The sequence below is a fragment of the Mus caroli genome, unplaced genomic scaffold, assembly GCF_978045245.1.
Source record: "Mus caroli unplaced genomic scaffold, Mus_caroli_1 scaffold_1, whole genome shotgun sequence".
NCBI lineage: Eukaryota > Metazoa > Chordata > Mammalia > Rodentia > Muridae > Mus > Mus caroli.
The window spans coordinates 49731108-49743802 of NW_028227256.1; the positions used below are offsets into that span (position 1 = coordinate 49731108).

Below are 12695 nucleotides of genomic sequence, written 5' to 3' on the forward strand. Positions count from 1 at the left end.
AAACATCTATGTGATAAGTAAAGCAGTTTAAAATATAAATATCTTTAGTAATTGGAATTTGACAGAATTTCCCAAGTATTTTTATGTACATGCATATTTTGCCTACATGTGTACATCTGCACCATCTGCCTGCAGAGCCATAAGAGAACACTGGGTACCCTGACCTTGGAGTTAAAGATGATTATGAGTTGCCTTGTTTCTGCAGGGAACTGAACTCAGGTCCTCTGGAAGAGTAGCCAGAGCTCTAAACTACTGAGCCATCTCTCCAGCCCCTGACAGAACTTTTTTTAAGGTATGCAAGAAACATCAGAGAATTCCAGACTGAAGACCTTACATTTCTAAGTCAGAATAATTTAACTTGTTATAATTTCTTTTTTATCCCAGCCTCCCAGAAACTAAGAGAGATAAGAACAGAACAGAAAGGAGCAGTGGGCTTGTGCCTGCACCCCTAACCTTGTTCTCCCAGAGGCGGCCCCATCCCAGAGGGTATTGCTTTTAAATGTTCTCAACTCCTAATGTACTTGTCATAAAGGATGTTTCCTTCAAACATTAAGAACATGTCTGAAATAATACCATGGTATTGACCATGTTTTACATTTAGTTCTAACATTCCTAGATTAGACCCAGGGTCCCCAATGGAGGAGCTAGAGAAAGGACCCAAGGAGGTAAAGGGGTTTGTAGCCCCATAGGAGGAACAACAATATGAACCAACCAGCAACCCCAGAGCTCCCAGAGACTAAACCACCAACCAAAGAGTACACAAGGAAGGACTCAAGGCTTCAGCCGCATATGTAGCAGAGGATGGCCTTGTGGGTCATCAATGAGAATAGAGGGGCCTTGGCCTTGTGAAGGCTGTATGCTCCAGTGTAGGGGGGAATGCCAGGGAAGCAAGAGTTAGTGAGCAGAGGTAGGGGGGCTGGGAGTGGGGAGAGGTTGGAGGGGAAATGAGGATATATGAAATGTAAATATATAATATAGAGGAAATATCTAATAAAAAATGATGAAAAAATAACCCAAGAGTTTATCAGTACAGATACACATTCATTCATTTTGTACATTTTAGCAATACAGAATAGAATCTTTATGTGAAACATCAGTGGACCACACCAAAAAGTTATTTGTTTCAATTAAATGAGGACTGAGAGAAAATTGCAATTAGACTTTTATTATAGTTACAAAAAACCCAAAACAAACAAACAACAAAACCATTTTCACAAAAATATCTGGGAAAAAAATACCACTTCAATGTTAACTCCTACAGCGAAGGAAGTTTGCCAACAAAACTTGAGTTTTGGGACTAAAGTGGTAGCTAATTCTTTAGAGCTAGTGTTTATGGCTCCAAGGAAGAAATACCTGGGTCATTTCACATAGATGCTCTATGGTACATTACTGTTTTTTGGTTTTTTGTTTTTTGGGTTTTTTTACATTATTTATCATATCTAACTCCTGGTTTCCAAAATAATGTAATTCAGAAGTGTCCTCGGTCCCAAATGCCAATGCTGATTAAGTAGGCTCTGCATATCATGGGATTTTGTACATTTACTTCTAATGCTTGAGACAGCTTGATACAAATTCCTTTGGGCTTAAGATAATCATATTTGTCTCCTTCAAAATTGTGCTTTAAGTGATAATAACCATAGGTAGATTGTAAAGAACTGATAAGGCAACTACGATGGGAGGATTCCACCAGCATCCAAGGCTTGTCATCAAAAGGCAACAATACCAAAGAGACAGCAGGGAGGGGCCGTGAAACACACTGGCATTTTGAGAGTCTAAGTAAGGAACGGGACATGTTCTACTTCTGCAGTTGCCACTGGGAGGTCATGTGTCCTCAGACATGTTCCACATGTCTCTGTCCAGCAGGTAACAAGTTGTTCAGTGATCTGTTTTATGGGACTCTCCTCACTCCTCTACTCCTTAATGAAAGACCACAAATGAGACTCAGTTGTTCGAATATAAAGCCATTAAAAAGGGCTGATTCCTCATGAAACGTTCCTAATTCTCATCAAGGCCAAACTATACTATATCCTGATAATATCCAATGTGGTATAAAGTTTGTTCAATTGTTTTATCACAGTTTTATCCACTACTTACTATGTGTGTACAGTTGTTATATATTTTAAAGTAGGTCTCTTAGAAAATGATAACTATATGTATATATATATATATATATATATATATATATATATATATATATATATATATATATATATATATGATGAAACTGTTGATCATAGTTGCTTAAACTATAGTTGTGAAACATAGGGGCAGCAGAGAGCAGACATCTGGGTAGACGTGGACTGGGCAGGCTCAACCCTTGGACAGAGAAGAAACCTGAAGAACCTGAAGTTGAAATGCTCAACCCGTACCCACTTGCCAATATCTCTGAGTAGATTTTGTCTTTATGTTCTGACCAACATATAGATTATTTTATATACTTAATTATATTTGTCAAACAACAACAAGATAATTTGCAACAGGCATCTTCCTATGAGAAACCAATTGAATGAGAAACATCATGCCCTAGGGGCTTTTGCCTGAGTCATCAGTATAGACATAGGAAACTACACTGCTCCATGAACTAAATGGAAGGCATAGGAGCAGGAGTGGTTGCTTGCAGTTCTGTGAGCTGTCCAATCTCCAGTGTAATGGAGCACTGTGTGTGGTAGAGCACTGTGACTCCCAGGGTTTAGTGAAACTAAGAGAATGAGTGGGTATCTGAATGATGGCTGTCACTAATTTTAACAACCTCTCTGCTCCTAAAACTTGGAGAATTCACACAGTTTGACTTATGTTTCAATGTATTACTATAAAACTAGAGGCAGCATTTTTCACTATGAATAAAAATCAAGTACCTATTTAGCTCACAATGATATCACAAGCCTTTCTTTAATGGCTTTGGATTTCAGGAATGCTGATAAATCGTATCCTTGAAGGACTGGTATAGATGGGCCCCATTTCCTCTTACTTGGTGTTTAGCACAGCTTGGTGATAATTCTCGACACTCAGTCAGTCCTCTTATATTGACTTTGTTCAAAATCTGTTACTGTTGAGCTTTAAACAGTTAAGATTTAAAAAAATAAAGCATATGATAGTTTTTTAAATGCCTAATTTATAACACTTCTATAATATGGCTAAAAGTATTCTGTGGGCATTCATGACTGCTAAAACCCACACAAGTTCTCCATTCAGGAGTAGAGTATGTGGCTAAGAGTGTTCTGGGAGCATGAGTGACTGCTAATTCCCACACAGGTGGTCCCTTTGGGAGGAGAATTGCAAGTCCTCATACCATGTACATATCTACCCCTGTACCAGCACTGCAGTGAGGCTTTATACATTGTTAGCCATGAAAACCAGGCTCAAATTTTCACCTTGCAGACTAAACTTCTGTCATTTCTAAGATTTACTGAATAAAAGGTACCAAAGAGATTCTTATTTCAATGTGATAAACTATCATGACTTCTATAAATTATCTTGTAAAGATGGCTGTAACATGCAAAGTTTAAATCATCCAGAAACAGCTGTGGCATGACCCTGAGGCTGAGGGTGGTTGCTACCCTTTACATCTACAAAAATAGACTTCCTTCTGAGAACGACATTCAAGGCAGCCCTCTCCACTGGTGGTTTACCTCTCCAATGGTAGGTTATAAGTGTCAGGAAGTGGGCAATCCCTGACACAATAGGTTTTGACAACAGACATGCTATGGATCACTATGGCTGGAGTTCTACTCCTTGATTTTTTTACATTCTAAGGAAATTCCCTTTCATGTTCTGGGCCTTTTGTTTTGTTTTATTTTGGTTTTTTGGCATAAATTAACAAAATAGTCATTTTAAAGTCAACCCTTTAAAATAACCATTTGGAACTTGGGCACTATTTAATATTTTCTTTGGCGATGTCATTCCTGCCCCAGGAAGAGCATGGTATGACAGACAGCTAATGGCTGGGTAGTACAAGACCTCTTTCCAGATCTTCTGTAACCAAAACTTGAGATCAAGCAGATATACATTGATGATAAAATAGTAGAACTGCTTAAAATTATATTTCCTCATAAGCATCCCTACATTAATATCATAGACATGGGAATTTGAAAACTTATGTATTTAACTAGCACCGACTACATCCAGAGCACAGTTGAGTATCATCAATTAACGGTGGTGTCTGAGCCCTCACTCTCGATGTATGGGATGTTGTAGTATTGGATGTTTTCACATGCCCACTGCTGCAAGGCATCCTCCACAATTTCACTGGCCAGACGGTCTGCGAATTCAAGGATCAGGGTACCGATCACAGCACCGGGCTCTGGGAGTTTCTTTACTTCCTGGACTTGCTGTTGTTCATCTGGAGAAGGTGTCCTATATTGACTGCTGTCATCTGGAATAAAGGCCTCCTCGCTCTCATGCAGCTTGTCAATGTCCAATGTGGTAGGAAATGGGAACGTTTCCTTTGACTTCATGCAGCCCATGATGAAGAGCTTTGGCAGGTGAAGGCAAGCTGTGTTAATGAGGACTACTTCAAGAGCATCTTTGGAAAACAGTGCAGGGCTGTCCACACGGTGCTGACCAGGCTTCCCTCTCAGGCCCCTTTGGCAAGCACTAGTCCCTTTTACTACTCTTCACGTCTTGCGTTTACCTGTTAAGAAAAGGGAGTTTTCACTGTAAGGTTCTGTGCCATGTAGAAGCTCTTAATCCCTTGAAAGAAAGTGAAGTTCTCAACAAACAACCTTACCAGCCAAAGCTGGAGAAATCACTCAGGAAGGTCAGGACATTCAAACTTTTTGTTCAAGCTCTTGAAAATTTTATAAAACCAAATGGAATAAAATTTTACATTAGCAAGGGGTCATTCTTGGGCTGAATTCCCATAACTTTTTTAAAATTCTTTTACAGTTTATACATATATAACATACTTTGTTTATATTCTTCTATTCCTCTTACTCCTTTATCCCATCAAACCACCAAATCCCTCCCGACAAGTTCCTGCTTATCAGGTTTTCTGTTGCTGTTTTTCTTGCTCCCCTCCCCTCTCTGCTGCTCCGTCTTGTGTGGATAGGAATGTTACTGCATTTAATTAGGCTGTTTTAAACTCAATTCTTTAAAATAGTGCTTCTCAGCTTTCATAATTTAATACAATTCCTCATGTTGTGGTGACAAAATTATTTTTGCTGCTACTTCATAACTATAATTTTGGTAGTATTATTAGTCATAATGTAAATATCTGATATGCAACCTCTGTGAAAAGTAGTTATACAATCCCCCAAAGGGTTGCAAACCTCCAAGTTGACAACCAGTGCTTCAAAAGAACCATTTGAAATTTGGGCCTTTTTATTCCCTGTTTTCTTTAGTGATGCCATCTGTGGACAATGCACCCCAGTCTCAATGAGCAATCATGTCGGGAGCATTGTTGTCAAAGAATCCAGTGCTTTAGACGCATGGAAATGGCAAGGCCTTCCCTGTCTTGGAATAGGGATGTTGGCTGTATGTGTAGAATGTATTTCACCTGACCCCAGCTTTTCTGTAAGTGTGTCTGTCATTTCTTCATTCCCTACTGTCAAATGCCCAACACTGTGCAGGCTGTGGCAGCCACTACTGCCTCAGGAAGGTTAAAACAAACAAACAAGCAAACAAACAAAAAACATGTTTCTATAAAGAAAGTTGATCAGAACACAACTCCTGAGTTGTGTGTGGCTGAGTTTTGCTAACAGTGGTGAGCCTGTATAGTTAGGATACCTTGTACCTGCAAAGTCTAAAATGCTTACTTGGCAGGAAGTGTTGGCCAATTCTTGATCCTTACTATTAAGGTTTCTTTTACCATATATTCTTCATCCTAATCTTATTTGCTGTTTAAACAGAAAATAGGCTGTACTCTGTGTTGCCTTGTTTGCATCCTAAGTTGGTTTTGTTATTAAATATTCTTAAGAGGGGACTTTAGGGTTTATATAAGTGACTACTTTAAGGAGCCACAGCCATATGCACCCTTACAAGTAAAGTCCCTGAATGAAGTCAACTGTTCCTATACACAGACCTCAGAAGGAACCCTAAAAGTCTTAAAATGAAGGCGATTGTTTCTGGTACCACTGATACCTAGAAAGTAAAAACTACTATGTAGACACTTTTAATAGTTTGTAATTAAAGAAGTCTAGGAAAAAGTTAACCTTTCCTGGACTTAACTGTAATACATTTATTTTCTATAAATACAAAGTTTTCAGTTTTTCTCTTAATTCTATTCCCAATTCCTACCACCAAGTAAGGATGATAAGGGGGGGGGAGTAATTCCAAACTTCTGTCTTTATGTTTCTTATCTTAAATTTTGTATGCTCTGCTTCATGTTCCAGATTTCGGAGACATATTTCAAAGGGAATATAAAATGTGTTGAGTGTTTTGTTCTACTGAGCTCCTTGAAAAACGGGTCTACCTTAGTTATAATCTCTAACACAGAGCATGTAATTACTTATCATCGACTCTAGTTTGGACTGAGAAGTGATAGGGGCATTGGTCATAATTAACATGAAAATGTTTGGAGAACTCTGTCATATAAAGGGGAGGTAGATTTATCCAGTGGTCCCACGCTCTAGCCATCTTTTATTTCCAACTGTGCCAAAACACTCTGTGCCCAACCTTACCTGGTGAGTCTTCTCTCTTACCCCCAGGCCTCCTGCACTCAACACCAATCCTCAGATGGAGCCCTGGTCCCATATACAGCGCTTTGGCCCTTTCTAAGGAGTCCTGTCCATACTCTCCCAAGCTACAGGTTTGGGCCAGGATGCACATCAGGTACACCTGCCCAGTAACCTCTATCTTATAGACTTTATCCCATACAACCCACTCTAAAGCTACCTTCTAGGTCTAGCCTGGGTGAGTTCACAAACCACCGGAATTCACCTCAGTCCTCAGATGGATCCCAGTCCAACATGCAGTGCTCCAGCTCAATCTGGGGAACCCTTCTCACAGCCTTCTCACTTCCAGGCTTGGGATAGAACACACATCCTGTGTGCATCCCAGTCTGCTATGTCCATAACAAACATAAAACTAACAAGAATGAAGTCCACATACACAAGAATCATTGGAAAAACAAGATATGAAAGGACAAAACAGTTTGTACCCTCCAAAATCTACCAGTCATTTAGAAATGTTCTCTAATAAGAACCCCAGGAAACAGATCTTCACAGAACAACCATAGACTTTGTTGACGAATCCAAGGAGTTTAAAGAAGACAAAAACAGCACAATGAACTTAGAATGAACATAAACAAAAGAATTGTGAGTACTGCTCAAGAAAACAAAAATAAGGCTGAATGAGATGATGACAGCAATCTAGGATTTGGAAACAAAATTCAGTAAAGAGACAGAAGCATTGAAGACAGAATTGGAAAACTCAGAGGCAAGACTTACAAATAGAATGGTTTTAGTAGAAGATAAAATATCAGTTCTTGAAGAACTGACTACACAAGTAAAGATCATGAAGAAAATTAAACATAAAAAGAACATTCAGGAACTGTAGGATATTATGATAAGACCACATTTAATTAAAGAGATAGATGAAAAAGAATAACCCTAAGTCAATGACATAGACCAGATCTCAAGAATATAAAAGTAAACTTTAAGGAAGGACACATCTTTACAGCTATAAGAAGCATACAGAACATCAAAGAGAGAAGACCAGAAAAGAAACTACTCATGAGATATCACATATAAAACACTAAATATACAAACGAGTGTACAAGAGGGAAAAAAAGACACATAGAAATAAAAACCCACCAGAATAACAGCTTATTTTTTTTTATGGAAGCTTTGTAAGCCTGGAGAACCTGAAGGAATGTATTCCAAAAATCTAAAAGACCATGAGGGCCAGCCTCATCTACTGCACCTAGTAAAACTGTGTAACCTGATGGTTACATGAGGGGGAAAATGCTTTTCTTGATACAAACAGCCTAAACACTTCATGTCTACCAAAACAATCCTACAAAAATACTGGAAGCAGTACTTAAGACTTAAGAGAAGGATACACATGACAAAGAGACTAAAAAGAAAACAAATGAAGCTATAATTAATGAAATACAAAGCATGCCTAAGAAACAGAAAAGCCAACAAAATTACTGCTGTATACACACATTTGAATAATAACTTGAAAAAACAATGGACTCAGTTGTACAATCAAAATATATAGGCTAACAGAGTAGATTAAGAAACAAAATCCATGCTTCTGTTATAGGAAACTCAGTTTTAGGAACCACTTTGAGTTGAAAGAATGGAAAAAGTAATCCAAGCAGTGAGACCAAAAGGAAACAGGAGTTGCTATTTAGATATCTGACAAAATTAGACTTCAAACTAAAGCTAACTAGAAGAGACAAAGAAGGGTATTTCATTCCTAATCCAGGCAACAATTAACCAAGAAAACACTACAATACTAAACATGCATGTTCCAAACTCTGGTGGACCATATTCACAAAAAGCATACTGCAATTAAATACATATTAATACCAACCCAATAGAAATAGGTAATTCAACAACTCATTTTCTAAAATAGTTATGTGATCTGAACAAAAAAAAATGAGAAATTTCAGACTTTTTTTTTATATCAAATGGACCTAACATGTGTATAGGCTATTCCACCTAAACACTAAAGAATATGTATTCTATTCAGCAGCCCATGGAAGCTTCTCTAAAATACACTATGTCGTAGGATGCAAAAGCAAATCTTACATTCAGAAAAAAATTAAATAATTTCCATGTGTTCTATTTGACCACTATAACTTAAAACTGAGAGCAAACAAATTTCTAGTAAATGAAAACTCATGGAATTTAAACAATCCAGTGGATGATGAACAGGCCAAAAGAGAAATCAATACAATTTCCTTAAATTTATGGAATTAAATGAAAATAAAAACACAACAAAATCTTTGGGATACATTAAAAACAACTCTTCAAGGAACATTTTAATTATGTGCCTACATTTAAGAAAGAAAGAAAGAAAGAAAGAAAGAAAGAAAGAAAGAAAGAAAGAAAGAAAGAAAGAAAGAAGAAGAAAGACCCACAAGCTTCTGGTTTCCATTTGTGCCCCTGAGCTGACTCTGTGCCACAGCTCTCCATACCCAAATCCCACCAGGAGAGAGCTGGTCTTCCAGGAGTGCTGACACACCTGTGAGCACAGGTAAGACCACCACTTATGCTCAAATTCCTGGCCCAAGAGGGACCTGTCCAGAGCCATCAGGACACAGGAATCAAGGAATAATAGCCAGGGACAGGATGGTTCCAGTTTCCATCTGTGCCCAGGATCTGACCCTGTGTCACACAGCTTTCCATACCCAAATTCCACTTGGAAAGAGCTGGTTTTCCAGGAGAGAAAGCAAGACCAGCTAACACCACAGATAACCAGATGGCGAAAGGCAAGTACAAGAACATAAGCAACAGAAACCAAGGCCATTTGGCATCATCAGAACCCAATTCTTCCAACACAGCAAGCCCTAGATACCTAAACACACCAGAAAAGCAAGACTCTGATTTAAAAATCACATCTCATGATGAAAACACACACACACACACACACACACACACACACACACACACACACATACACACATGAAACAAAACCACAAACAACCCAAAATCTGTTGTGGTTACAGATCAACTTCTCTGAGGAACACAATAAAATAATTGTGACTAGAATACAGACACACATATCAAAAAGATCATCAACCAAGCAGGATCAAGTTGACTTTATCCTAGAAATGCTGGAATGACTCAACATATATAAGTCAGTAAATATAAATAAAAATTGGGGAAAATTAAGAAAATCCAACATACTTTCGTGATAAACCCTAAAGAGACTTGGACTGAGGGAAACATACCTCAACACAATAAAAATGTACAAATTACCAAAAGCCATCTGTGGATTCAATGTAACCCCAATCAAAATACATAAAACAGTATTCAAGAGGGGAAAAAAGGCATTCAAAACTTCATACATAACCATCCAGATAGCCAAAGCAATCCTAATCAAAATATCAGTTCTAGGAGGATTTATCCTTCTACATTTCAGAATATTATAAATATTTTGAATAGTAATAAATAGCAATAGTAATAAAGCACTCTGGTACCAGCACAAAACCATACATATAGACCAATGGACAAAACAAAAGATCCAAACATGGTCTTTTTGGCCTCTTTATCATACATTAGTCATGTGATAGTTGACAAAGACAGAGAGGCCAAAAACAAACACTGAAGAAAAGGCAGCAGCATCAATAAGTCACGCTGAGAAAACTGATATTCACATATAGAAGAATGAAATCAGACTAGTATCTATCATGCTACATAAAAGTTAGCTGCAATTGAATCAAAGACCTGAATTTAAAACCTGAATTCTAAAACTGTTAGAAGAAAACACAGGCATTACCATACAAGGTATAAGGGTAGGAAGGGTCGTTCTGAGTAGGGCTCCATTTACCCACGAATTAAGGCTAACAATTGACAAGTGGGACCTCATAAAACTAAAGGGTGTCTGCACAGCTAAAGAAACAGTTGAGTGAAGTAGAAGCCCATGGAGTGGGGAGATATACATCAGATATACATCAGACAGAGGTTAATAAGCATAACATAAAAAGAAGGTAAAAATACCAAACAATCAAAGAAAAATGACCCATTCAAAAATGGGTCTGGGGCTTGAAAAGACAGTTCTCAAGAGAATAAATACCAAGAACAAGGTTTGGCAAGGGTCTTAAAGAACTGGACTATACATGGCTTAGATTTCTGAGCCATGACTTTAGGCAGTGCTTATGTCCCTTTCCCCACATGTCATATTGACATGTAATCCCTCACACTGCAGTATTTAAAATGGAGATTCTGGGAAATAGTACTGGGGTAATACTGCCCTCATAAAGAAACCTCGAATTCCTGGCCCTTCACTGCCATGAGAGAATTAAGCATAGAGGTGCCATCTGTGAATCAGAGCCCTGTGATTGTAGACTCTGATCTGCTGGTGCCTGGGCTGAAATGGTCTGTCCAGCATACATCTGTGAGTATTGTGTTCCTGTCGTTTGTAACTAGTCTATGGTATTTGGTTGAAGCAGTCTGAACAGACCGAGGCACACATATAGCATATGTGTCAAGTGCTCATGTCTGTGATTATACTACAGAAAAATCCACAGACAACACATAAATAAGTGAGAAAGTCACATTCCGGTAACATTTCAGTTATAAAAAGAGGCAGCCAGGCATCTGTGTGTGGGAAAACAGAAGCAGGCTCACATTAAGAATAAAATTGCCATTTAAGCAATGGTGACATAATATGTTGAATGGAGATTCAACATATTCACAATAAGCAACATCCAGGAAAAAAAAAAGTTTACAAGTCATGCAGAGATGTGAGAAAGTGGCCCATGGTCAAGAAAAACGTAGCTGTTTGTCCTTGTTAAAAATTATGATGATGAAACCTTATGATCCAAAGCAAGTTGGGGAGGAACGTGTTTATTTGGCTGACACTTCCACACTGTAGTCCTTCACTGAAGTTAGGATAGTAACTGAAAAAGGAAGGAAATCTGAAGGCAGAAGCTGCTGCAGAGGGGTGCTGCTGGAGAGATGCTGCCGAAGGATGCTGCTGGAGGCGTGCTGCTTACTGGTTTGCTCTTCATGGCTTGTTCAATCCTTGTTCTTATAAAACCCAGGGCCACCAGCCCAAAATGGTACCACCCACAATGGGCTGGACCTACCCCATCAATTACTAATTAACAAAATTCCTACAGGCTTGTTTACAGCCCAAGCTTAAGGAGGCATTTTCCTAATTGAGGACCATGCCTCTCAGATGACCTTAGTTTGTGTAAGGGTGACATAAAACTACCCAGCACAATGCTAGATCCCAAAAATGCCACAGCATTTAGTAATTAACAGAATTTAAAATAGTTTATCCAAACTTTCAAATAGCTAATTAAATATATTCAAGGACATAAAGGAAAAAGTGATCACCAAGATTAAACAGAATCTCACCAGCAAAATTAACACTGTACAATTAAAGCAAAAGAGAAACACAGGAACAAAGAGGTACAGTCTCTGAAGTGAGTAATCCAGGGACTTATTAAAATCTGAAAAATGAGAGGGAACCACTAAGAACATAATATCATCCAGTATCCAAGCTGTGAAGATGGGAAATGGGAGCATGGAAAGGAGAGAGAGAGAGAGAGAGAGAGAGAGAGAGAGAGAGAGAGAGAGAGAGAGAGAGAGAGAGAGAGAGAGAGAGAGAGAGAGAGAGAGAGAGATTACCAAAAATGAGCCTGGCGATTCTTGTACTCTCAGTTACTCAGGAGGCAGATGAAAAGATGCCGAGTTTGCAACCTCCTTAGGAAACTTACACCATGTCTTATAAAGGTTGTATATAAAGAAAGAGCCAGAGGAACAGCTTCGTGTTAGTCTGCACTATTGTATGAGCAGTTCAACCTCCAGCACCATAAATTCAAAAGGACAGCTAAAGCAAAGATAGCTGGACACCTTCCACATAAAAAAATCACTCAGAAGAAACAGAATAAAATTCCTAGCTTCAGACAAATTATCATTAGTCAAAAACTGAAATCCCAAGAAACAAGGCCTTCTAAACACAGCATGAACTCACAGAGACTGTGGAAACATGCACCTGGCCTGCAACAGGTCTGTGCCAGACAGGGTGTCAATGCTGAGAGAAGTAGATACAAGACCCCATGCTAGCCGAGAAGC

At 38.6% G+C, this 12695-nt stretch overlaps 1 protein-coding gene across 8 annotated transcripts in view; it reads right to left on the bottom strand.

Annotated features, from left to right (window-relative positions):
• Window positions 1-965: 965 nt before the first annotated feature.
• The window catches only part of Akap19 (A-kinase anchoring protein 19), a 44330-nt gene continuing 32600 nt past the window's right edge, over window positions 966-12695 (bottom strand). For all 8 annotated transcript variants that reach the window (XM_021169043.3, XM_021169060.3, XM_021169048.3 and 5 more), the window contains one exon: window positions 966-4630. In XM_021169043.3, coding sequence (XP_021024702.1) covers window positions 4143-4463 — 321 coding nt within the window. In that variant the 5' untranslated portion in view covers window positions 4464-4630 and the 3' untranslated portion in view covers window positions 966-4142. The remainder of the gene's footprint in view (window positions 4631-12695) is intronic.